The sequence below is a fragment of the Pseudorca crassidens genome, chromosome 4, assembly GCF_039906515.1.
Source record: "Pseudorca crassidens isolate mPseCra1 chromosome 4, mPseCra1.hap1, whole genome shotgun sequence".
In the NCBI taxonomy this organism is placed as follows: Eukaryota; Metazoa; Chordata; class Mammalia; order Artiodactyla; family Delphinidae; genus Pseudorca; species Pseudorca crassidens.
The window spans coordinates 122,773,267-122,797,390 of record NC_090299.1 but is presented as its reverse complement, the minus strand read 5'-3'; the positions used below and the strand labels follow the sequence as shown (position 1 = coordinate 122,797,390).

Sequence of the window (24,124 nt, the reverse complement as noted above, 5' to 3'; positions counted from 1 at the left end):
TTCTGAAAAAAAAAAAAAAAAAAAAGGAGTCACAGTCAGCACGCAGGACTGAAGACGCGGAAGCAGCTGGGAGACCCTGCTCGCCAGCATCTTGAACCGACCAGGACGGACCGGAGGGCAACCAGGCCCCGCCCCCAGGGCAGGCCTCGCCCCACCCCGGCTGGCCGGCTGCTCCGCGGAGCCACCAGGAGTCGCTGCGCGCCGTCTGGGCGACAGCCGGTCTCTCTTCCCTACCTCCCCTTCGCTGCTCCGCCCCCGGGGCGGTGTCGGCGCCAAAATCAAACCCGCCTGGGCCCGCCCCGCCTCTCGCTGCGCTCAGGCCCCGCCGCCGGAAGACGCGCCGCCCGCGCAATGGTAAGAGCAAGGGGCGCGCTCCCCGGTCCCCTCTTCCACAGTGGCCCGGCTGCAGAGCCCCTCGGCTGCGTGCCACCCGGGCCCGGCGTTGGCCTCCGGGTAGGCTGCAGAGGCCGGCTCCCCCGCCAGGTCGACGCCCCGGCCGCCCGGCGCTTTTCGGCTCCCGCCGCCTGAGCCCCTAAGCTGAGGCGCCGCGCTGGGATCCCCGTCCTTGTGCCCCCCGGCTCCCTCCCGGCCAGGTCAAGTTAAATACGGGCGTTCGAGAACGTGCCCCGAGTGTCTCACGGATTCAGCAGTCTGTTAGCAAGGCCAGGAGTCACTTCAGAAGTAGTGCCCAGGCTCCCCGCTTCCGGCCACCAAGGCGCCGCCCCCGGTGGAGGACAGGGAACGGGTGTCGGCGGGCAGCGCCGGGGGTTCCGGGGGCCCGAGGAGCTTGCTTGATCTTTGAAGATTGAGTGGTTTGGGGTGTTGTAGCATTTAGAGCACATTTCAGTATTGCTCACAATTTCCAAAGTGACCTGACAAATCTTCATTTTATGCCAGTTAGAGGATTTCTGTTGAAAATGCGTTGGTTTTTACGAAGGGCAGGGCTGCCCTTTTGTGCTTTCGGAGTCGCTTTATTAGGGAAGCACCGTACCGACTTCGTCTTCCTTGCATTGCCTAATGGGTTAAGTCCTGGTTAGATTCCAAATCGTCTCTTCCTCTTTGTGAATTTAATGTCTTTCTGCTCATCAAATCATTTTCATAAACCTTCAGAGTTCCATCCCCCACCCCCTTCTGTTGGCAGAGAATCACCGTCTAATGAAGTGGATCTAAGATTTTAATATCTTAATTAAGTGGCCGTTATTTTGCCAAGCTGGTGGTGGACGGAGATATAGGTTGTACGATGTTTATCTGAAGATATTTGCCCAGATGTAATCAAATCTGATAACGGTTTCTTTGTGGTTAAACTAACAACCCAGCCACCTGGGCATAAAATGGTGTAGGAAGCCAAACAGGCCCACACTTAAATCTGGTACCAGTGTTCCGTGATACCATATTTCTCCTTTATAGAGTTACTGGCGTGATAGAACTGACTACTGAGTACTATGCAGCCCATATGCATTAATTTTTTGGTTTTTGTCTTTTTACCTAATATCTTTCTACACCTACATCACCTTCTAATACTAAATAGTTTAATGTGCTATTAACTCTTTTCTGATGTTTACCTCAGAATATAATGGAGAAACATGGAACAAGTTAGAATAAAACTTTTTGTAAGAGACATACTTCCTATTTTTCATGTATTGTTAAGAACTAAGTTTACTGTTATGTTGATCAAAGATAACTTTTGTTCTTTTCCTGATTGTGAATTAATAGCTGTTTGTTTCGATTTTGGTTGCGCTTGCTGGGTAAACAGTAGTTATAAGTCGAAGCATATTTTTGGAATTGGAGAAATGTGGTGTGGTCAGCCACTTCTGAGGGCAGCAAATACCATCTACTTTTAATTCTTCAAAATTGTATTAGTGGGCTTCCCTGGTGGCGCAGTGGTTGAGAGTCCGCCTGCCGATGCAGGGGACGCGGGTTCGTGCCCCGGTCTGGAAGGATCCCGCGTGCCGCGGAGCGGCTGGGCCCGTGAGCCGTGGCCACTGAGCCTGCGCGTCCGGAGCCTGTGCTCTGCAACGGGAGAGGCCACAGCGGTGAGAGGCCCGCGTACCGCAAAAAAAAAAAAAAATTGTATTACTGATCAACAGGGCTAACTTTAGAAAATTTTTTTGCGGGAACTTAGTTCCCCGACCAGGGATCGAACCCGTGCCCGCTGCAGTGGAAGCGCAGAGCCCTAACCACTGAACCACTTAGGATTTCTTTAACTCCTAGTTGGAGAAGTTTCCTTCATTGTCCTCAAGTCAAATTTTGAGCCCCCTTACTTACTAATTTGAGCGTATCTCTAACTTATACTACGAGGAGATTTTCTTTAATCCTAAATTATACATGAGCCCTTGTTGATTTTTTGGAGAAATTTCTAAATATGAAGTAATATGGCATCCTTTTACATTACTTACTTGTAAAAGGCCATGATACTCTCCCACGGTGTTTAGTAATGAAAACTCTTTGTAGTGGTGAAGGAGACTGATGAATAAGTTAGCCTGAAATCAGTGTTAGCGGATGATACACCTCATCCATATTTCTTTTTTTTTTTTAATATTTTTATTGGAGTATAATTGCTTTACAATGGTGTGTTAGTTTCTGCTTTATAACAAAGTGAATCAGTTATACATATACATATGTTCCCATATGTCTTCCCTCTTGCGTCTCCCTCCCTCCCACCTTCCCTATCCCACCCCTCCAGACGGTCACAAAGCACCAAACTGCTCTCCCTGTGCTATGCGGCTTCTTCCCACTAGCTATCTACCTTACGTTTGGTAGTGTATATATGTCCATGCCTTTCTCTCACTTTGTCACAGCTTACCCTTCCCCCTCCCCATATCCTCAAGTCCATTCTCTAGTAGGTCTGTGTCTTTATTCCTGTCTTACCCCTAGGTTCTTCATGACATTTTTTTTTCTTAGATTCCATATATATGTGTTAGCATACGGTATTTGTCTTTCTCTTTCTGACTTACTTCACTCTGTATGACAGACTCTAGGTCTATCCACCTCATTACAAATAGCCCAGTTTCGTTTCTTTTTATGGCTGAGTAATATTCTATTGTATATATGTGCCACATCTTCTTTATCCATTCATCCGATGATGGATACTTAGGTTGTTTCCATCTCTGGGCTGCTGTAAATAGAGCTGCAATAAACATTTTAGTACATGACTCTTTGAATTATGGTTTTCTCAGGGTATGTGCCCAGTAGTGGGATTGCTGGGTCATATGGTAGTTTTATGTGTAGTTTTTTAAGGAACCTCCATACTGTTCTGCATAGTGGCTGTACCAATTCACATCCCCACCAGCAGTGCAAGAGTGTTCCCTTTTCTCCACACCTTCTCCAGCATTTATTGTTTCTAGATTTTTTGATGATGGCCATTCTGACTGGTGTGAGATGATATCTCATTGTAGTTTTGATTTGCATTGCTCTAATGATTAATGATGTTGAGCATTCTTTCATGTGTTTGTTGGCACTCTGTATATCCTCTTTGGAGAAATGTCTATTTAGGTCTTCTGCCCATTTTTGGATTGGGTTGTTCGTTTTTTTGTGATTTAGCTGCATGAGCTGCTTGTAAATTTTGGAGATTAATCCTTTGTCAGTTGCTTCATTTGCAAATATTTTCTCCCATTCTGAGGGTTGTCTTTTGGTCTTGTTTATGGTTTCCTTTGCTGTGCAAAAGCTTGGAAGTTTCATTAGGTCCCATTTGTTTATTTTTGTTTTTATTTCCATTTCTCTAGGAGGTGGGTCAAAAAGGATCTTGCTGTGATTTATGTCATAGTGTTCTGCCTATGTTTTCCTTTAAGAGTTTGATAGTTTCTGGCCTTACATTTAGGTCTTTAATCCATTTTGAGCTTATTTTTGTGTATGGTGTTAGGGTGTGATCTAATCTCATACTTTTACATGTACCTGTCCAGTTTTCCCAGCACCACTTATTGAAGAGGCTGTCCTTTCTCCACTGTACATTCCTGCCTCCTTTATCAAAGATAAGGTGACCATATGTGCGTGGGTTTATCTCTGGGCTTTCTATCCTGTTCCATTGACCTATCTTTCTGTTTTTGTGCCAGTACCATACTGTCTTGATTACTGTAGCTTTGTAGTATAGTCTGAAGTCAGGGAGCCTGATTCCTCCAGGTCTGTTTTTCGTTCTCAAGATTGCTTTGGCTATTCGGGGTCTTTTGTGTTTCCATACAAATTGTGAAATTTTTTGTTCTAGTTCTGTGAAAAATGCCAGTGGTAGTTTGATAGGGATTGCATTGAATCTGTAGATTGCTTTGGGTAGTAGAATCATTTTCACAATGTTGATTCTTCCAATCCAAGAACATGGTATATCTCTCCATCTATTTGTATCATCTTTAATTTCTTTCATCAGTGTCTTATAATTTTCTGCATACAGGTCTTTTGTCTCCTTAGGTAGGTTTATTCCTAGACATTTTATTCTTTTTGTTGCAGTGGTAAATGGGAGTGTGTTCTTGATTTCACTTTCAGATTTTTCATCATTAGTGTATAGGAATGCCAGAGATTTCTGTGCATTAATTTTGTATCCTGCTACTTTACCAAATTCATTGATTAGCTCTAGTAGTTCTCTGGTAGCATCTTTAGGATTCTCTATGTATAGTATCATGTTATCTGCAAACGGTGACAGCTTTACTTCTTCCTTTCCGATTTGGATTCCTTTTATTTCCTTTTCTTCTCTGATTGCTGTGGCTAAAACTTCCAAAACTATGTTGAATAAGAGTGGTGAGAGTGGGCAACCTTGTCTTGTTCCTGATCTTAGGGGAAATGCTTTCAGTTTTTCACCATTGAGGACGATGTTGGCTGTGGGTTTGTCATATATGGCCTTTATTATGTTGAGGAAAGTTCCCTCTATTCCTACTTTCTGGAGGGTTTTTATCATAAATGGGTGTTGAATTTTGTCGAAAGCTTTCTCTGCATCTATTGAGATGACCATATGGTTTTTCTCCTTCAACTTGTTAATATGGTGTATCACATTGATTGATTTGTGTATATTGAAGAATTCTTGCATTCCTGGAATAAACCCCACTTGATCATGGTGTATGATCCTTTTAATGTGCTGTTGGATTCTGTTTGCTAGTATTTTGTTGAGGATTTTTGCATCTATATTCATCAGTGATATTGGCCTGTAGTTTTCTTTCTTTGTGACATCCTTGTCTGGTTTTGGTATCAGGGTGATGGTGGCCTTGTAGAATGAGTTTGGGAGTGTTCCTCCTTCTGCTATATTCTGGAAGAGTTTGAGAAGGATAGGTGTTAGCTCTTCTCTAAATGTTTGAAAGAATTCGCCTGTGAAGCCATCTGGTCCTGGGCTTTTGTTTGTTGGAAGACTTTTATTCACAGTTTCAATTTCAGTGCTTGTGATTGGTCTGTTCATATTTTCTATTTCTTCCTGATTCCATCCATATTTCTTGAGTGACTTTAATAAGCTGTTGAGCTGAGTGATAAGAGCTTTCCTAAAACAGTGTGCCTTCAGGACATTAGATTCTCCTCATTGCCTGCCTCTGCGTGGCAGATTCTTGCGGAGTCCAGGGTCTCTCAGGGAGCCGTTTATAATAACAAAATATTAGGAGCCTTTTCTAAAGCTTTGGCTCTATTTTCCACTGGTGCAGCCACAGACTAAAGTCCTAAGGGGATTCTCACTGCCCCACAGTGCCCCTAACTTAGCCTTCAGATTCTGGGCTGAGAGAAACAGTGTTTTCAATCCTAGGGCACAATTAAAGCACCTCAAGATTTTAAAAATATGAGGCCAAGGGGCCCCATTTCAGAGATTCTGATTCATTTCTTATGGGATGTGCTTGGGCATCAGTAGTTTTAAAAGCTCCCGAGATGATTCTAATCTCTGTATATGGCAGTTTGAGACCAAGTGGACTAGAGAAATAGCTGAATGGGCCTTCTAACTGAGTGTGGATATCTTGCTTTATTCAGATACTGCAGAAGCCAGTGTGAAGGGAGGCTAATAACGTCATACTGAACTCTAGCTCTCTACCCTAGGTTTAGTGACCGTGTCTTCATAGTGTATGGTTTCATGGAACTGAGATTCCTTTGGTTTATCTCTCCAAGTAAGGCAATATCTGGTTATCACAGACTTCCTTATTATCAGTTCACCCTGAAATGTATCTATGGGAGTGCAGAGAGGTGGTGTGGGATTTGGGAGTCTGAATGGCCTCAAATCTTAGATACATGGTCCTGAAATTGAGGGCTGGTCTTTACAACTGCTCTTCTAACCTGGCACTAGCCTCCGGGAAGGCAAAGGCAGTTCATGTTCTGAAGAACTCTTTTTGTTTTGTTTTGCTTTGTTTTATTGAATGAAAGAGTCTTTAAATTCTATAGTACTTTACAGTTTTCAAGTTTCACACATATGATTTCATATAATCCCATAATAACACTTTTCTCCCCCACCCCTATTTTGCCCCTCCCCCCATCCTTCTCCCCACTGGTAACCACTAGTTTGTTCTCTATATCTGTGAGTCTGCTCCTTTTTGTTTTATTACTAGTTTGTTGTATTTTTTAGATTCCACATATAAGTGATATCATACAGTGTTTGTCTTTCTCTGACTTATTTCACTTAGCCCTCCAAGTCCATCCATGTTGCCACTTTTTTATGACTGAGTCATAAAAATCCATTGTGTGTGTGTGTGTATGTACATATGTATATAAGTACATATGTATATGTGTATTATACATATACCACATTTTCTTTATCCATTCATCTGTTGATGGACACTTAGGTTGCTACCATATCTTGGCAAATGTAAATAATGCTACTATGAACACTGAGGTGCATGTATCTTTTTGAATTAGTGTTTTTGTTTCTTTGGGATATATACACAAAGGAGTGGAATTGCTGGGTTATATGGTGGTTCTATTTTTAGTTTTTTGAGAAAGCTCCACATTGTTTTCCACAGTGGCTGCACCAATTTACATTCCCACCAAAATGTACGAGGGTTTCCTTTTCTCCACATTGTCACCAGTTTGTTATTTGTGGTCTTTTTGATGATGGCCATTCTGACAGGTGTGAAGTGATATCTCACTGTGGTTTATTTGTTTGTTTGTTTCGTTTTGTTTTATTTGTTTTTGGGGTTTTTTTTTTGTTTTTTGGCTGCGTTGGGTCTCTGTTGCTGCACGTGGGCTTTCTCTAGTTGCAGCAAGCGGGGGCTACTCTTCATTGCGGTGCGCGGGCTTCTCATTGTGGTGGCTTCTCTTGTTGCAGAGCACGGGCTCTAGGCGTGCGGGCTTCATTAGTTGTGGCTCGAGGGCTCAGTAGTTGTGGAGTGCGGGCTCAGTAGTTGTGGCTTACGGGCTGTAGAGCACAGGCTCAGTAGTTGTGGCGCACGGGCTTAGTTGCTCCGCAGCATGTGGGATCTTCCCGGACCAGGGCTTGAACCCGTGTCCCCTGCATTGGCAGGCGGATTCTTAACCACTGGGTCACCAGAGAAGTCCTCATTGTGGTTTTGATTTGCATGAGAGGAAGGTGTTTTAGATAGAACAACATTTTTAAAAAGGCACAGAAATGGGAAAGAGCATGCTGCAAGTGGAGAATTACAAGTAGTTTTTGTATTACAGCTTAAATTGCCTAGTTCTTCATGTTGTTATGGTAAATTTGAGGTGGGGAGTGGTACCTGTGAGAGGTAGGTTGGGGTCAGGTGACAGAAGGCCTTGTATGTCATTCTAGGGTGATTGGATACTTCTGGATGGTTGAGAGCCACTGAAGAGTTTTAAGTAAGGGATAGGCATGGCAAAGGAGAGGTTTGCTTTTTGGCAGCGTGGAATGTGGCTGGAGGGTGGGACAAAGCATGGTTAGCGGACTGCAGGTATGTAGTAGGGAACAGATAATGAAGGCCTCTACTAAGGTAGAGGTAGTAGGGATGGAGCAGACAGGATCGATTTGAGAAACAGTTAAGCCCTGAAATTGGCAGAACTTGGTGATTGGTTGGATGTGGAGTAAGAGAGATGAAGGAACCTAGGGTGACTGCCAGGCCTCTGGCTCGGGTAACAAGGTGGAATCTAACTGAACTCAGGATCCAGAACAGCAGGTTTGGGGAGTAGATGTGGGAGAGGAGAGGTCAGTTTAGACCTCCTGAGTTTGACGTCTATTCAGCAGACAGGTAGGTACGTGAGATTGGAGCTCAGGCGCCCACTTAATCCAATGATGTAAAGATTTGAGTTCTCAGCATAGGTGTTTGTTAAAACCATGAAAGCAGGTGAGATCAAAGAACAGGTGTGAGGAGAGAGGGGATCAGTAGAGAAAGAACCCTGGGGAACTGCAGTATTTAAAATTGTGGACAGAGGGAAAAGAGAAAAAGATAAACTTTGAGGCTACTTATTTTACCTGTGTAACTCATCAAGGAACACTGGATGATTTGCTGTGAAAAGGGGTTAATGGGTTTCTAGACCATGTACTCTGGAATGCATTCAGAACGGCAATTCCAAATTCCTTTCCTTGTCTAGTGTAGGCTCTCGTTTCTGATGGAGTTTATGGTTGGATAGGTTTATTATTGTTGGTTTATTTATGTCTGCTTTTTATGTGGTATACAGTATTTTAAAGTTCTTACGAAACAATTTATGTTCCTCTATAATCCCATGCAATTTTTAAGAAAGATGCAGATTACTTCAGAAGCATTAGTGTGGAATCCTCCATGAGAGTACTAGAGATTATGGTTCTCGTTCTCTTTTGTTATTTTCTGTGAATATTTGCATTGAGGAAATTTGGCGTTTTGAAAATTCAGACTTTAGCTTTAGGTATATACCCTATATAAAATATATGGTAAAATTTATTATTAAAATACATTTCAGTTATATCTTTTAAAAAATATTTATTTAATTTTATTGTTTATTTTCTTTATTTTTTTGGCTGCGTTGGGTCTTTGTTGTGGCACGTGAGATCTTTTTCATTGCGGTGCATGGGCTTTTCATTGTGGCCTGCAGGTTTTCTCTCTCTAGTTGTGGCACGCAGGCTCCAGAGCACGTGGGCTCTGTAGTTTGCGGCACGCAGTCTCTCTCGTTGAGGCACACGAGCTCAGTAGTTGTGGTGCGTGGGCTTAGTTGCCCCGCGGCATGTGGGATCTTAGTTCCCTGACCAGGGATTGAACCTGCATCCCTGGCATTAGGAGGCAGATTCTTTACCACTGGACCACCGGGTAAGTCCCTCGGTTACATCTTAATTATCTTAATTTCAAGTTAGCTAAAGGGTAGTGACAGGATAATAATAACCTGAAGTAGGCTTTCATTTTCTACTTGGACATGGTTTTCCTTCCTCCAGCCTTCCCTCCACAATGCCACCTAACTCTTATCTTGTCACTCCCTGCTTTAGAAATTGCTCAGTAGCTCCTCGTGGCCTGAAGTAAAGTCTGCTCTCTTTGGCTGGACAGTCAGCCTTCCATAATCTGGCCCCAGACAACCTTTATTGTCTCATCTGCCACTCCATCTACATACTCCACTTGTATAATAATCATCCCTGAGTGTTTGTCTTTCTGGAGCATTCCATGTACTTCCGTAACACTGTGCCTGTGTGTGATCTGTCCAGGACACCCTTCTCACCATTTCTCAACTTGCCAAAATCTTGTTCATCTCTAGCCTTCCTAGCTAACCCTCCTCCCTTTCCAGGGTGGAATTAATTTATTCTTTCCTGGGTAGCAATTTGTACATGTACCTGTTCATTAACTATAAGTAGTTATGTCTATTTATTTTCCTTGAGAGATTAAGTCTTTTGAAGGTAAATACAGTGACTTATTGGATCATTTGATAAATATTGAGTTTCTACAAAATGCCAGGCACTGTCTCAGTCACAGTTCTTATTATTATACTGGCAGCACCTACCACAAGGCTTGGCATAAAGTAGTAGAGTTGTTAAAATCCATCTTGAGGCCTCGCTCTGAGAGTTATTAAACCTCTTGGTCTCAGATGAGACCATGCATTATTTCTGACAATGTTTTGAACCAAGTTGTCTTAAAAAGCATTGTTTTGTGTTTTTTTTTAATTGCACTGTTTACTTTTTAACTTTTGTGCTTTAGTCGAAGAAAAAAGGACTAAGTGCAGAGGAAAAGAGAACCCGCATGATGGAAATATTTTTTGAGACGGTAAGTCATTTTCCTTAAGATTTTTAGTATTTTGTGTAATTTTCTCCTTAAGTTTATGTCATCCAGTGTTAACTGTATTTTTTTATTAGAAATCAATAGTGACCAATTTCCTAAAGAATGAATAAAATTCTACAAACACTTGTGGTTCCTGTGAGCTGTGGAGCATGAAAGAATCCTATCCCAGGGTTTGTAGAGTCTCTTCTATCCAGACTGCCCTATACTCTGGCACCATAATTAACTTTCTGAAGCATATATTTGATTGTGTCCCCTTTTACCTGAAAATAATAATGATAATAGCTCACATCTACTGAGTGCTTCCTAGGCGCCATTCACTATTCTAAGCACTTGGTGTAGTTATCTGATCTTATCCTTTTTAACCCTCTGAGATCCTCATTCTACAGATCTGGACATCTGAGACACAGCCTAAGATACCAGCCCTGGATCTCAAAACAAGAAGTGATAGTACTAGGATAAAAACCCAGGGGGGATCATCTGATTATAGAGATAGTGCTAAATACAGCCTCTTTACATTTATAAGCCTGCATATGGTATAACACACATGTGACGGTACATAGCCTCCTTAATTTATTCCAGTTATTCGTGCCTGCCACTAACAGGAAATACGTTTGAAGTTTCTGCTCCTAAGTGACAGAACCAGGATTCAAACCCAGTCACGTGGCTCTAGAGCCTGTTTTCTGTACAATGGCTTTTCTTGCTTCCAGGTTAAAATCCAAACTTTTGACCTACAAAAATATTAACTTCTTAACGTCTTACCTCTTGACAGAACCTTCAAAGTCTGGTTTGGCCCCAACCTACTGGCTATTTTCATTATTTACAAATATCAATATGAAGAAGGTAGGGAAAATGGCAAAATAGAATGTAAAATTAATAAGTAATGATAATACTTGACATTTTCATTTTGATAATGCAGATTCTCAGTGAAACAAGTGAAATATTATGGGCACTTTTTTTTTTTAACTGTTTGCCCTTTAAGTGAAATCTTACTAGTCTTCCTTACATACAATGACTTACTAAAAGTCATTGGCAATTCAGAACAGAGTATCATATTAATAATGATGATATGATTAGGACGATAAATTGATTACGTTTGTAGGTAAAGATTATGACTACTTATTCTGCTGAGTTGAAATATTTTTCCTATGGTCTTAGAGCAAGAAAAGTAGATTTAATTCCTAGCAGGCAGTGGAAAGCTGGGGAGAGTGGTGAGGGGAGTTAATTTGTTCTTTATGATATTGTTGGCTGTTTTTGATTAAAATTTTTTCAACACTGCTCTCAATGACATTAAGACACTAATGACTAAGGCACCATGACTATAATGAGTATTAGAGGTTAAAGAAGTTCAATAGTTAATGAGTTTTTAGGTAAAGATAGGAATTAATTGTATTAATTGATTGATTTCAGTTCATATATTCCTATACGTATCAATTCATATGAATACATACATAGATTTATTTGAAGTTACTAATTCTTTGCCTGTTACACTTAGGAAGAACATGGCCACAGTACAGCTCAAAGATAGTGAACTTGTATCTGAAGTCTGTATTACCTGATAGCTTTGTGATGTTAAGCAAGTTACTTGACCTAAGTCTCAGTTTCTTCATCTATTAAAAAGGCTAATAATAATTGTACCTAGTTCACAAAGTTGGTATGAGGATTGAATGAAATAATCTGTGTAAAACATTATAATGCTCAGGTCATAAGTGCTTAATTAAAAGTTATCTAACTTTATAACTGTGTGTCTTCCATGGTATCTTTACACATAGTTTTTTGTTTTTGAGAGCTAAACCATTGTGTTCATCTCTCCTTTATTATCTCTGTTTAATGTAGGGGAGAACCAATATTTACTTGAGACCATTTTCTCTGTCCACTTAAATGACCACACTTTAGTTCTGAGGCTAGTTCTTTGCAAGCACATTTATTTACATAGCAACCCCACGGGGGCGGCCAGTATGTCTGGGGCTTTTCCTTGATAACCACATCTAGGCAGATGTCTCAATGAGTTCATGTTCTTTTTCCTAAGGTATTTGCAAATAGGTTTGATTAATTGGGTTTTTTTAAACGCATTAGAGGCCTGAAGTTAGTAATTTACTACATGTTCTCTGAGACCCTACAGAATTCTCTTTTAATAGTTTATTCCCAGATGTGCAAAAATTTATTTCACACTCTAGGACCAATGACTTAGTATTTTCCTTAATTTACTAAATCTTAAGTGTACTGAGGTGAAGTTACTTTTTTCAACATTTCATTATTAAAGAGGAAAGAATTTCACTGTGAATACCTATATGCCCAGCTTAGATTCTACCGTTAACATTTTATACTCTACTTGCTTTATCATATATATATATATATATATATATATTCATCTGTCCATTCCTTTATCCATCTATCAGTTCATCTTTTTTGCAGGGGGTTGTATATCTGGGCTACTGGTCTTTCGTCTGGTATGTTTTGTGAATATTGTCTTCCAGTCAGTCTTTTCAGTTTCTTAACAGTGCACTTGGATGAGCAGAAGTTTTAAATTTTTATGATGTCTAATTTCCATCCTATTGAAGTTACCTTTTCAAGTTTATGTTGGAAGAAATAGATCCCAGATTTCCATAACACTAATCACAATAATTCTGTTCTAATTACTGAATACTTCAGTCTTTTCAAATATTTCACTTTTATTATCCAAGTTCTTTTTACCAGTTCAACCACAGCTTATTACAAGAAGAAAGGAGTATTCGGCATAGAGTTTTTTCCAACCATAAGATTAAATATTCTCTGTGTATATCTTCCCATAATGTTTTGCTTTGCATGTGGTGGACATGCAGCATGTACGGGTGAATGATTGATAGACAGCCGTAAATTGTATGTTTTTCTTACTTAGGTGTGGCTCTTCCATGAAACCTTAAATGTAAATAAATCTTGACAGCTGTCTGTTTTGCTTTTAGTTAGAACTGCTAATCTGTGATGTATGGTATATGCTAAGCAAAGCACTATTTGTGTTTTCTTCAAATCAAAGTGTCAGAGAAGCTGATTATCTCATGTTAACAAATGATTCATCATAACTAGATTTTATACTTCATTGGGAAGATGTTTTTTGCATTCTGCCCTCCAGTTACTTTAAAGAATTGTATGTTCATGCAAAATCTGTCCATTTTAGGTTCTGTTGAAGGTATTGAACAAGATAATTACAGTTTCTTCTAGCTCTAAAATTCTCGATTCTATTGCACTATTCACTTCCAGTCATGGTTTTTTAGTACAATATTTTATAAACATAATTATGGTAAATATAAATATATAGTAGAAAATAAATGCATGTTTTTCATCTTTCAACTCTTTTAAACAGAAAGATGTATTTCAATTAAAAGACATGGAGAAGATTGCTCCCAAAGAAAAAGGCATTAGTAAGTATCAAAATTGTGCCAGAATGTTTTGGTAAATACCCATCATCTTTCCTGCAACAGTCTTTCACTTCATGGAAACATAAATTTCTAGAGATGAATAATGTCTATAAAAGTCCCAATGTAATGTTTCTGGGCCATGACCATGATTCTTGTGTTTGAAGTATCTGCTGTAGGGAAACTACAGTGGAATATGCATGCATGCCTGTGTGCGCACACACATACGTATACATACACACAATTATACACATTTATTTATTTATGGGTATAATTTACTTCAGAAGAAGTAAAAACTTCTTCATGTATGTTCTGGTATTTGTTAAATGTGATTTACATAGTGTATTAGTTTTCTACAGCTGCTGTAACAAATTACCATAAACTTAATTTCTACTTAACACAGTAGAAATTTATTTTCTCATAGTCTGGAGGCCAGAAGTCTAAAATCAAGGTGTTGGCAGGGTTGGTTCCTTCTGGAAGCTCTGAGGGAGAATCCATGTTATGCTTCTCTCCTAGCTTCTGGTGGCTGCCCACAGTGCTTGGTTTATAGACACATCATTCTAATCTCTGCCTCTGCCTTCACATGGCCTTCCCATTTTTTTTTTTCTCCTCTTCTGTGTCTTATAAGGACACGTGTCATTGGATTTGGGACCCACCCTAAATCCAGGATGATTTTATCATGAGGTCCTTAATTACCTCTCTATAGAACTTTTCCAAAATAAGGTCACATTCACAGGTTCTGGAGGTTATCTTTTGAGGGGTCACTACATATGATATATATATTTTTAAACCTTACTTTCTGATTATATAAGCTATACATGTTATTTTAACAGATTTGGAAATTATAAAGAATATAATAAAAATAAAGGTTGTTCATAATCCCTCTATTCTGAGATCACCACTGTTAACATTTTGGTGTATTTTGATATCTTATTCTTAGGTTCTGTTTATCTGTGTTTGTATGTATCTGTCCATTTCTCTGAGAGGGAACCATGCTGCATATACAGTTTTGTGTTTGTGTATTTTTCCATATACCATCATATCATCTACACTTTCCTATGTCATTTGCTTTAAAAAAAATGATTTACAACCTGTGCATCTCCTAATGTTTCATTCTCTGGCCACCCACTGTGCCATAATTTGCTTAGCCCATTAGCTATTGTTGACCATCTAGGTTGTTACCAAATTTTGCTGCTAAAATTAATGTGTAATTAACATGCCATCCATAAATTTTTTCTAAGACTTATTTTTTGAGTACTTTTAGTTTCACAGCAAAATTGAGAGGAAGGCACAGTATTTCTCCTATACTTCCTGCCCCCACACATGCATAACTTCCCCTATTATCAATATCATTTACCATCGTACATTTGTTACAGTTGACAAACCTGCATGGACACATCATAATCACACTAAGTCCATAATTTACATTAGTATTCACTCTTAGTGTTGTACATTCTATGGGTTTGGACAAAAATGTGTAATGACATGGATCCATCATGACGGTGTCATTATGGTATCATACACCATATTTTCACTGCCCCAAGAATCCTCTGCGCTTCTCCACCTATTCACCCCTTCCTCTCCCCCTGCTGTAAACTTTTTTCCAAATCTCATATTACTTCATTAAGAAATGTCCCCAGAAATTGAATAGAAAAAGAGACTTGTCTAGTTTTAGGCTTTTTATGTGTGTTCTCAAATCGCCTTCAGGAAAGGCTATTATACCCAAATTCGTTTCTCAGAACTATTTTCATTTTTAGAATTCTTTGACATTTCATTTCAGTTTGTACTTCTTTATACATGAGGTTGAATGTTTTGCATTTGGTGTAGACTTTATTATTTTATTTATTAAATCTTTAAATATTTAATAGATTTTATTAAATTGGGGGATCTGCTCTAGGGAAAATTAAAATGGACTTTAAAATATGGATAATTTCTTGGTATAGTTTTACTTGATAGAAAGTAAGAATGGTTTATAATTTCAGACATTTGTGAAATATGACTTTGTATTTTTACATGCTATTTTAAAAACTCTTTTCTGATTTTTAATCTTACCCCTAACCATAACATCCAATATATTTATTTATTTATTGTTTAATTTTATATAGTAGTTTTGTTTTAGTTTCCTTAGCAAGAAAGGTAATACATGTTCATTGTTGGAAAAAAATACGAAAAATAAGCAAGAGGAAGGAAATAAAAATTGCCTCTTAACCTTAATTCAAGATAACTACTGTCACATAAGTGCATACTGTCTTTTAACTTACTTTTCTATATAATATATTTTGGATGTATATATATCCAGGCCATTAAATATTTTATAATGTAAATTTAATGAATGCATTGTATATCATTACAAAAAAAGTACTTTTGAGTCCCGTTATTGTACTGATTTCCAGGGTTTTGCTGTTGAAAACAGTGCTTTGACAAGCATCCTTATACATATCCATCATTATTTTCTTTAGCTGAATTTATAAAAGTGAAATTTCTGCATAAGAGATATGCATAAACCTAAGGTTTTAGGTACATATTGCCACATTTTTCCACCCATGTTGAGAGTACCCATTTCCCTGAATCCTTTATTACAATTTTTAGTGTTTTAAATTTGGTAGTTGAGAGATCGTATCTCATGCTTTATTTTGCATTTCTTCAATTATTAGTGGGTTTGAACATTTTTCTTGTTTATTGACGATATTATTACAAATATCGTACATTTAAAAAAATATTTATTTATTTAATTTATTTTTTTGGCTGTGTTGGGTCTTAGTTGCAGCATGTGGGCCCTTCGTTGTGGCGCATGGGCTTCTCTCTAGTGTGGCGTGCAGGTTTTCTCTCTCTAGTTGTGGCGCGTGGGCTTCAGGGCGCATGGGCTCTAGTTTGCGGCACGCAGGCTCTCTAGTTGAGGCACGCGAACTCAGTAGTTGTGGCACGGGCTTAGTTGCCCCCGGCATGTGGGATCTTAGTTCCCCAACCAGGGATTGAACCTGCGTCCCCCCTGCATTGGAAGGCGGATTCTTTACCACTGAACCACCAGGGAAGTCCCTGACCATACATATTTTATAGATGCCCATTGATCTATTTTATTTTTCTGTTGGAGTATTTGTCTTCTTTTGTTATTATTTTTAAAAGCTCCTTATTTATTAACTTATTGACTCAATCTATAATATTTATTGCAAGTGTTTCCCCAGTTCTTGACCTTTTAATTTGATTTATGATGTGTCTTAATATGAAGTCTTTAAAAAATTATCTCTCCTAGCTGCTATGTCAGTAAAAGAAGTCCTTCAAAGCTTGGTTGATGATGGTATGGTTGACTGTGAGAGGATTGGAACATCTAATTATTATTGGGCTTTTCCAAGTAAAGCTCTTCATGCCAGGAAACGTAAGCTGGAGGTTCTGGAATCTCAGGTACACCACCACAATTTTTTTTTTTTAATATTTATTTATTTATTTGGCTGCGTCAGGTCTTAGTTGCAGCATGAGGAATCTTTAGTTATGGCATGTGGGATCTAGTTCCCTGACCAGGGATTGAACCCAGGCCCCCTGCATTGGGAGCGTGGAGTCTTAACCGCTGGACCACCAGGGAAGTCCCACCACCACCACAATTTAAAATAATAGATTTGCTTTGTAAGAAAGAAATTTGTTTTACTTAATCCTCTTTTCATTTAGTGGCTTCCATTAAATTTTTAACATGCATTGTGGTACCATGACAATAACCCCATGAACAAGGTGGCTACTAAGTGACTAATGGATAGGATACACTGGACAAAGGGATGACTCATGTCCCATGTGGTATGAAGCAGGAAGGTGCAACGTTTCATCATGCTGCTCAGAATGGCATGCAATTTAAAACTTATGAATTGTTTATTTCTGGAATTTTCCATCTAATATTCTCAGACTGTGATTGACCACAGGTAACTGAAACCATGGAATATGAAACCACAGATATGAGGGGACTACTATATAGGCAAGGAATGAAACTTTAGGGAAAGGGGCTGTGGACTTGTTTTGGGGTGAAGGGAGAAAGAATCCCGATTTTTCTGGAAGATAACAAGAACAGGAAAAGTTAAACAACAATAGTAAAGTAAATTAATTTCTCTCTGTTTAGAGGTTATGTGAGATTGTGTTTCTTCACAGGAAAATCCTCCTGAAACACCACTTTTTAAAATGATGCTCCTGGGTTTAAGAAGGTTCAACTTTATGGGGAGCCTTTTTTCAGTCAGTGTTCTTAATTACAAGCAACACAACTAACTCTGGCTGACATTAGCAGAAAAGAAATTTATTGAAAGATATAAGATAGACTTCCAGAATCATGGGGAAGGATGGACACACAGTTCTAAAAGTAGGCAGGAACTGAGGGAGGATACACAGCCAGACCACAGCCAGAACACACCATGAAGCCTTTCTGGTGAGGATACTGGTGCCTCAAACACTGCACCGAACTCTATTGACATTGCTGACCTCAGAAGATAACTCCACTGGCACTCCTGGCTGAAGAACCAGATGTTGCTGCCACCAAAATAAAACAAACAAACAAAAAACCACCAAGAAACTTCTGTACCAGCTCACAGTTCTGGAGGTACATGAGACTGGCCAAGCCTCGACCATGTGCCCACACTCTAGTTATCAGGGGAACTGGGGAAGTAAATAATTGGGGTTTCTAGTTTCTATGGTGGGAGGTAGCTGCCTCCTTTTGGTGCCTGCAATTCGCCAAAGTAGGAAGGGGGTTTGGATCCTCCCATGATAGATACATACCCACAAAATAAATCAAGTGAAAAAGAACACAGGATTTGAAGTCAAAATAACAACAACAGATTTATTGGATACTTACTTTCCTCGATGTGCCAGATACTGTTCTAGGCATTTGGAATCCATTAGCGAACAAAGAATGGAAGCAGGAAACCAGGTAGTTAAGTTCTTGGAATCATCCAGCTATGAAGTAATGGTGGTTTGAACCAAGGCCATAGCAGCCCACCTACACCCCCTCAGCCCTAGGCAACCACTAATTTACTTTCTGTGTCTGTAGATTTCCTTGTTCTGGACATTTCATATGAATGGGATCACATAATATGTGTCTTTCTTGACTTGCTTCTTTCATTTAGCGTAATGTTTTCATGGTTAATCCATGCTGTAATATGTATCCGTATTTCATTCCCTTTTACGGCCAAATAATATTCCATTGTTTGGATATACCACATTTTGTTTGTCTCCTCATCAGTTGATGGCCATTTATGTTTTTTCCACCTTTTGACTGTTATGAATAATGCTGCTATAAAATTTCATGTACAAGTTTTTATGTGGACATATGTTTTTATTTCTCTTGGGAATTTCTGGGTCATATGATAACATTATATTTCATTGATTGAAGAACTTCCAGACTGTTTTCTAAAGTAGCTGCACCATTTTGCATTCCCAGCAGTAGTGTATGAGGCTTCCAGTTTCATCACATCCTCACCAAAACTTGTTGTTACCTGACTTTTTGATTCCAGCCATCCTAGTGGGTTTGAAGTGGTATCTCATTATGGTTATGACTTTCATTTCCCTTATGACTAATCATGACCATCTTTTCATATGTTTACTGGCCATTTGTATATCTTCCTTAGAGAAATGCCCATTCAGATCCTTTGCCCATGTCTCATCTCTTAAACATGATGCTGCATTTTTAAAATTATTATTAGAGTATCGTTGATTTATAATGTTGTGTTAGTTTTAGGTGTACAGCAAAGTGAATCAGTTATATATATGTGTGTGTGTGTGTGTGTGTGTGTGTGTGTGTATTCTTTTTCAGATTCTTTTCCATTACAGTTTATTATAAGATATTGAATATAGTTCCCTGTGCTATACAGTAGGAGCTTGTTGCATATCTACGATGATGCATTTTGTTTCCTTGCTAGGAAACAACATGCATATTCATCACTCAGGATTTTTTTTTAAACTTAGTTATGCAATTAAAAACTTTATACAGGGTAATTTATTTTTAGGCCTTGTTACATTTTCCTGTCTTCATGACTTTTTGTTCTTGCTTTTATCCCCCTTGAGACTTCCCTCGTCTTTCCTTTCTACCTAGCCAGTTCTAAACATCTCCCCTCAGAAACCTTCTCAAGCTCCCATAGCTTACTGTGTTCTTGCCCTTCTATAAACTCCTGCAATATTTTTGGTTTTACCATAAATAAAATGTATGACTTTAGCAAATACTGCTGGTTGCCTGTCTAATAAACATTGCCCCCTTCTTCATTACTAACAAAACATTTACTATGCTGAGGGAGCAGTGTGTCTTGCTAAAAAATGTTTATCTTCCCAGATTCCCTTGCATCTAAGAATGGCAGTGGGAAACACTTTTGATGAATGAGATGTAAGTGGAAGACTAGCTTGAGGTTTCTGAGAAAATGTTCACTTTCCTGATAAAGGCAAAACCCCTTCTTCTTATCTGTGATATGGACATGAGATCATATTGTGACCCTAAGGTAACAAGTGTTAGGATGAAGACATTCCCTAAGAATGGCTGGGCCTGGATTAAACGAGCTTGGGTCTCTGGTGGCATTTTGACACACTGCACTAGCCTTAGAGTGCCTTACCTTTGGACTTCAAATTGCATAAGAAAATTAAGCCCCCATTTAATGTAGTTTTAGTCAAATACTCTCTTTGTATTCTAAAAGTATATATCCAAAATGGCTAAATTTGCTTTGAAGACTTTTTTTATATAAATGTGACTTAGATCTTGTATTAGTTATCTATTGCTGGAACAGAACTGCATACCTCAAAACTTCATGGCTTAAAGAAACAAACATTTGTATCTCACAGTTTCTGTGGATCAGGTTTAGTTAGGCTCAAAGTCTCACATGAGGCTGTAGTTTAGTTAGGCTCAGAGTCTCACATGAGGCTGTAGTCAGACTGTTGGCCAGGGCTGCATTCTCATCAGAAGGCTCATCTGGGAGAAGATTTACTTCTGAACTCAATCTTAATGGTTATTGAATTTAGTTCCCTACAGGCTATGGGGCTGAGGTCTTCAGTTCCTGGAAGGCTATTGGACTGATGGCCTTAATTCCTTGATAGCTTTTAGCCAGCTGCCTCCCTCGTTCCTTATATCATGGGCTTCTCCATAGGACAGCTCACAATGTGGCAGCTGCCTTTCCTCAGAGGAGATGTGTGTGGAGAGTCCAAGACAGAAGCCACAGGGGTTTTTGTATCTTAATCTTGGACATGACATCCCATCACCTCTGCCTCATTCCATTCCCTAGCAACAAATCATTAAATTTCATATTCAAGGAAAGATTATACATGGGCATAAATACCAAGAGGCAAGGATCATTGGAACCATCTTAGAGGATACATATCACAGATTTTTCATTCTTTTTACTTCCCAAATGTATAAATCTTATCTTTTTGATTATTTTTTTAAAAAAAGCTTTATTGAGGATTAATTGACATACCCAAGTTGCTCATATTTAAAGTTTATATACTGATAAGTTCTTTTTGTTATTTTTGTGGTATACGGGCCTTTCACTGCTGTGGCCTCTCCCGTTGCGGAGCACAGCCTCCAGATGCGCAGGCTCAGCGGCCATGGCTTATGGGCCCAGCCGCTCTGTGGCATGTGGGATCTTCCCGGACTGGGGCACGAACCCATGTCCACTGCATTGACAGGCGGACTCTCAACCACTGCGCCATCAGGGAAGCCCTATACTGATAAGTTTTGACATATATATACATCCATGGAACCATCACCACCATCAAGATAAGGAGCATACACATCACCCCTAAAATTTTCTTCATTCCCCTTTTTAATCTTTGTCTCCTGCCCACCACCCTCCCCCACCCCCCAACACACACACACACACACACACACACACACACACACACACTGCTTCCCTTGCCCCCATCCCCAGGCAACCACTGATTTGCCTTCTGCCATTATACATTAGTTTATATTTCCTAGAATTTTATATTAAGGGAATCATGCATTATATACTCTATTTCCTGGCTTCTTATACTTAGCATAACTGAGATGTATCCATGTTGCTGTATATATTACTCATGCATTTTTATTGCTGAATGGTATTTCATTGTATAGATATACAACAGTTGTTTACCTGTTGATGGGCATTTGGGGGTTTTGTTTGTTTTAGTTTGGAGTTATTATAAATAAAGCTTCTATGAATATTCATATATGTCTTTGTATGAACATATCTTTTAGTTTATATTGCGTAAATACCTAGGGACGGAATGGCTGGATCATATGGTAGTTGTATGTATAAATTTTTAAGAGATTGCCAAGACTGTTTTCCAAAGCGCCTGTGCTATTTTAGGTTCCTGCCAACAGTGTATGAGAGTTCTGATCTCTCCACATCCTCATTAATACTTGGTATGATACCCATTCTAATAAGTATGTAATGATATCTTGTGGTTTTAGTTTCCATTTCCCCGGTGACTAACAATGTTGAGTATTTTGCATGTGTTTGTTTGTCATCCATATATCTTCATTGATGAAGTGTCTGTATACAGATCTTTTGCCTTTTTTAAAATCTATATGTTTGTTTTTATTATTAAGTTTAGATAGTTCTTTGCACATCCTGGGTACAGATCCTTTATCAGATAAATGCTTTCCAAATGTTTTCTTCCAGTCAGTGATTCATTTTTTTTTGTTTTATTAACTGTGTTTAGGAGAGTTGAAGTTTTAAGTTTTTAGGGAAGTCCAGTTTATTAACTTGTTTCTTTATGGTTGGTGTTTCTGGTATTGTTTCTTACCTTCTTCCAGACAGTTATTCATCCCTGAAACTAGCCATAACAGGTGCTGATTAAGCATTTCTTTTTTGACTTTGTAAACCAGAGATAATCTGGCCAAATGTATGCTTTTCATTTCTTCGCCTCTGGATTTAACATAATCTCTATTTAGCAAGTGAAGGAGTTTGGCATAAAAAGTAAGCAAGAGATTCTTGCTAGTGTAGTGAATCTATTTTTAATAAGTGAACTTAATATCATTGTTTATTTATTCTGAATGAGGGATAAGATGTTCTAATTAGTTGCTGTCAATAAACTCCTTTCCCTACTGGTCTGAGGGTTGGCTTCCAGTGTGTTTGGTGACATACTCCTATCCTCGCAGCCCCATATACAAGCTGGAGGTCAAAGGTTAATCTCACACTCTTGCTCAGAAGTCACAGTTCAAGTCATAGGCAGTAGGACCTATACCTTCTGTTCTCAGCACTGCAGAGTGAGATTTTGATATGTCATTCATAAAAGATTGATATCACTTGGTATTTGCTATAAATATTAAAACACACACACACACACACACACACACACACAAAAACTCAGTACTGAGAAGCAAGAAAAACTACAATCCTGCAGCCTGTGGAACAAAAACCACATTCACAGAAAGATAGACAAGATGAAAAGGCAGAGGGCTATGTACCACATGAAGGAATGAGATAAAACCCCAGAAAAGCAACTAAATGAAGTGGAGATAGGCAACCTTCCAGAAAAAGAATTCAGAAAAATGATAGTGAAGATGATCCAGGACCTCGGAAAAAGAATGGAGGCAGAGATTGAGAAGATGCAAGAAATGTTTAACAAAGACCTAGAAGAATTAAAAAACAAACAGAGATGAACAATACAATAACTGAAATGAAAACTACACTAGAAGGAATCAATAGCAGAATAACTGAGGCAGAAGAACGGATAAGTGACCTGGAAGACAGAATAATGGAAATCACTGCTGCGGAACAGAATAAAAAAAAAGAATGAAAGAAATGAAGACAGCCTAAGAGACCTATGGGACAACATTAAATGCAGCAACATTCGCATTATAGGGGTCCCAGAAGGAGAAGAGAGAGAGAAAAGACCCGAGAAAATCTTTGAAGAGATTATAGTCGAAAACTTCCTTAACATGGGAAAGGAAAGAGCCACCCAAGTCCAGGAGCGCAGAGAGTCCCATACAGGATAAACCCAAGGAGAAACATGCCGAGACACAAAGGAATCAAATTGGCAAAAATTAAAGACAAAGAAAAATTATTGAAAGCAGCAAGGGAAAAACAACAAATAACATACAAGGGAACTCCCATAAGGTTAACAACTGATTTCTCAGCATAAATTCTACAAGCCAGAAGGAAGTGGCATGATATACTTAAAGTGATGAAAGGGAAGAACCTACAACCAAGATTACTCTACCCGGCAAGGATCTCATTCAGATTTGATGAAGAAATCAAAAGCTTTACAGACAAGCAAAAGCTAAGAGAATTCAGCACCACCAAACCAGCTCTACAGCAAATGCTAAAGGAACTTCTCTAAGTGGGAAACACAAGAGAAGAAAAGGACCTACAAAAAAAACCCAAAACAATTAAGAAAATGGTCATAGGAACATACATATCGATAATTACCTTAAACATGAATGGATTAAATGCTCCAACCAAAAGACACAGGCTTGCTGAATGGATACAAAAACAAGACCCATATATATGCTGTCTACAAGAGACCCACTTCAGACCTAGGGACACATACAGACTGAAAATGAGGGGATGGAAAAAGATATTTCATGCAAATGGAAATCAAAAGAATGCTGGAGTAGCAATACTCGTATCAGATAAAACAGACTTTAAAATAAACAGTGTTACAACAGACAAGGAAGGCCACACATAATGATCAAGGGATCAATCCAAGAAGAAA

General features: G+C 39.0%; 1 protein-coding gene across 2 annotated transcripts in view; it reads left to right on the top strand.

The window, feature by feature from the left end:
- The first annotated feature begins 295 nt into the window (after window positions 1-295).
- Window positions 296-24,124, top strand: part of MND1 (meiotic nuclear divisions 1) — a 107,217-nt gene continuing 83,388 nt past the window's right edge. For both annotated transcript variants that reach the window (XM_067734742.1, XM_067734741.1), the window contains exons 1-4: window positions 296-354; window positions 10,008-10,073; window positions 13,426-13,483; window positions 16,728-16,876. In XM_067734742.1, coding sequence (XP_067590843.1) covers window positions 352-354; window positions 10,008-10,073; window positions 13,426-13,483; window positions 16,728-16,876 — 276 coding nt within the window. In that variant the 5' untranslated portion in view covers window positions 296-351. The remainder of the gene's footprint in view (window positions 355-10,007; window positions 10,074-13,425; window positions 13,484-16,727; window positions 16,877-24,124) is intronic.